This window comes from Morone saxatilis, unplaced genomic scaffold (genome assembly GCF_004916995.1).
Source record: "Morone saxatilis isolate NCDOM2014 unplaced genomic scaffold, NCSU_SB_2.0 Contig1, whole genome shotgun sequence".
Taxonomy (NCBI): domain Eukaryota; kingdom Metazoa; phylum Chordata; class Actinopteri; family Moronidae; genus Morone; species Morone saxatilis.
In genome coordinates this window covers 12351368-12352565 of record NW_023339651.1, presented here as the reverse complement: position 1 = coordinate 12352565, position 1198 = coordinate 12351368, and the positions used below count along the sequence as shown (strand labels likewise).

Sequence of the window (1198 nt, the reverse complement as noted above, 5' to 3'; positions counted from 1 at the left end):
TAGATAGATAGATAGATAGAAAGGGAGAAAGGGAGAAAGAGGGTCAAAGCTGCTGTGGTGAGTCAACACCTCAGCTGTTGTTGCACATGACTTCACGGTTAACTTCTTGGCTGAACCCGGGCAGCTTCTTCTGCCAGCCAGCCCCAAACACCATCCTGAGGCTATGGTTACACACACTGACGTCCGCAGAGGGGGTCCCAAAACCCACCCAGCCTGCTGGCCAAGGAGGGTCCAGCTGTCACCCCCCCCCAATGATGTCAAAGCAACGCCAGAATGACGTTGGAATAACCAAATCGACTGAGTCCCTTTATGTGTGGGAAAGCACACACATCTTGCACCTAAGTCCTGTGTGAAAACGATTTTGCAGTGGTGTTAATTTAGTGAGGCCAGCCAAAACCCTTCAGGGGTCTTGTTTGGTTGTTAACTGGAGGTTTTATACTTTAGTTTAAGTCAAATTCAGGCACACACATGAACATACACGATGGAGACTTACTAGAAGGTGCAGCGCAGGCAGGGATGGAAACTAGTGGAGGCCCCCAGCCCTTCATGTTGTAGGCTGACACCTGGACATAGTAATAGGTCCCCTGTAAAGACAGGACACGGTTAAGGCAAAGGTTTGTCACACACACAGTTACAACCTAAAGAACACTATCTCCCAGTATTTGTTTGCGTAAAAGCATATACATATGTATGCGTGAGGTTCAGTGCATCTGTTTGTCTCTTGCTAGGTCTCTGTCTGTCTTCATTTCTATATGTGTGTGTGTTGAGGGTGAAGGGTCTATCTAGAAGCTCTGTCTGTCTCTTTGCCCAGAGTGCAGACAGCAGGCCTCTGTCTCTCCTTTCTCAGCCAGATCAATCAAACCAGCCGCCGACACTTCCTGACCTCGACTTGACCCCTGTCATGTGACAGGAGTGAGCTTTGGCTGGCAGCAGGGGTCTTAAACAGGAGGGGGGGGGGTTTCTCTCACACAATAACAAACAACCGGTGAAGCGTCCATTTGTCTACATGCCTGCTTAAAAATGCTAAACATAAATCAGGTGGCAGGCTACCAAGCTGCTCTTTATTATCATTTTTGAGGCTGTTTTACAACTGTTGCTTATGAAGGGTCAACAGCCAAGACTGTCAACAAATAACAAATAAACTGTGTTTTCCAATTGTGTTTTCAGCAGGGCCATAACCCCCCCCCCCCCCTTTTTT

General features: G+C 47.9%; 1 protein-coding gene across 1 annotated transcript in view; it reads right to left on the bottom strand.

Annotated features, from left to right (window-relative positions):
* The window catches only part of LOC118330986 (ankyrin repeat and fibronectin type-III domain-containing protein 1), a 20806-nt gene that overhangs the window by 13741 nt on the left and 5867 nt on the right, over positions 1-1198 (bottom strand). The window contains exon 6 of the mRNA XM_035665745.1: positions 494-584. Coding sequence (XP_035521638.1) covers positions 494-584 — 91 coding nt within the window. The remainder of the gene's footprint in view (positions 1-493; positions 585-1198) is intronic.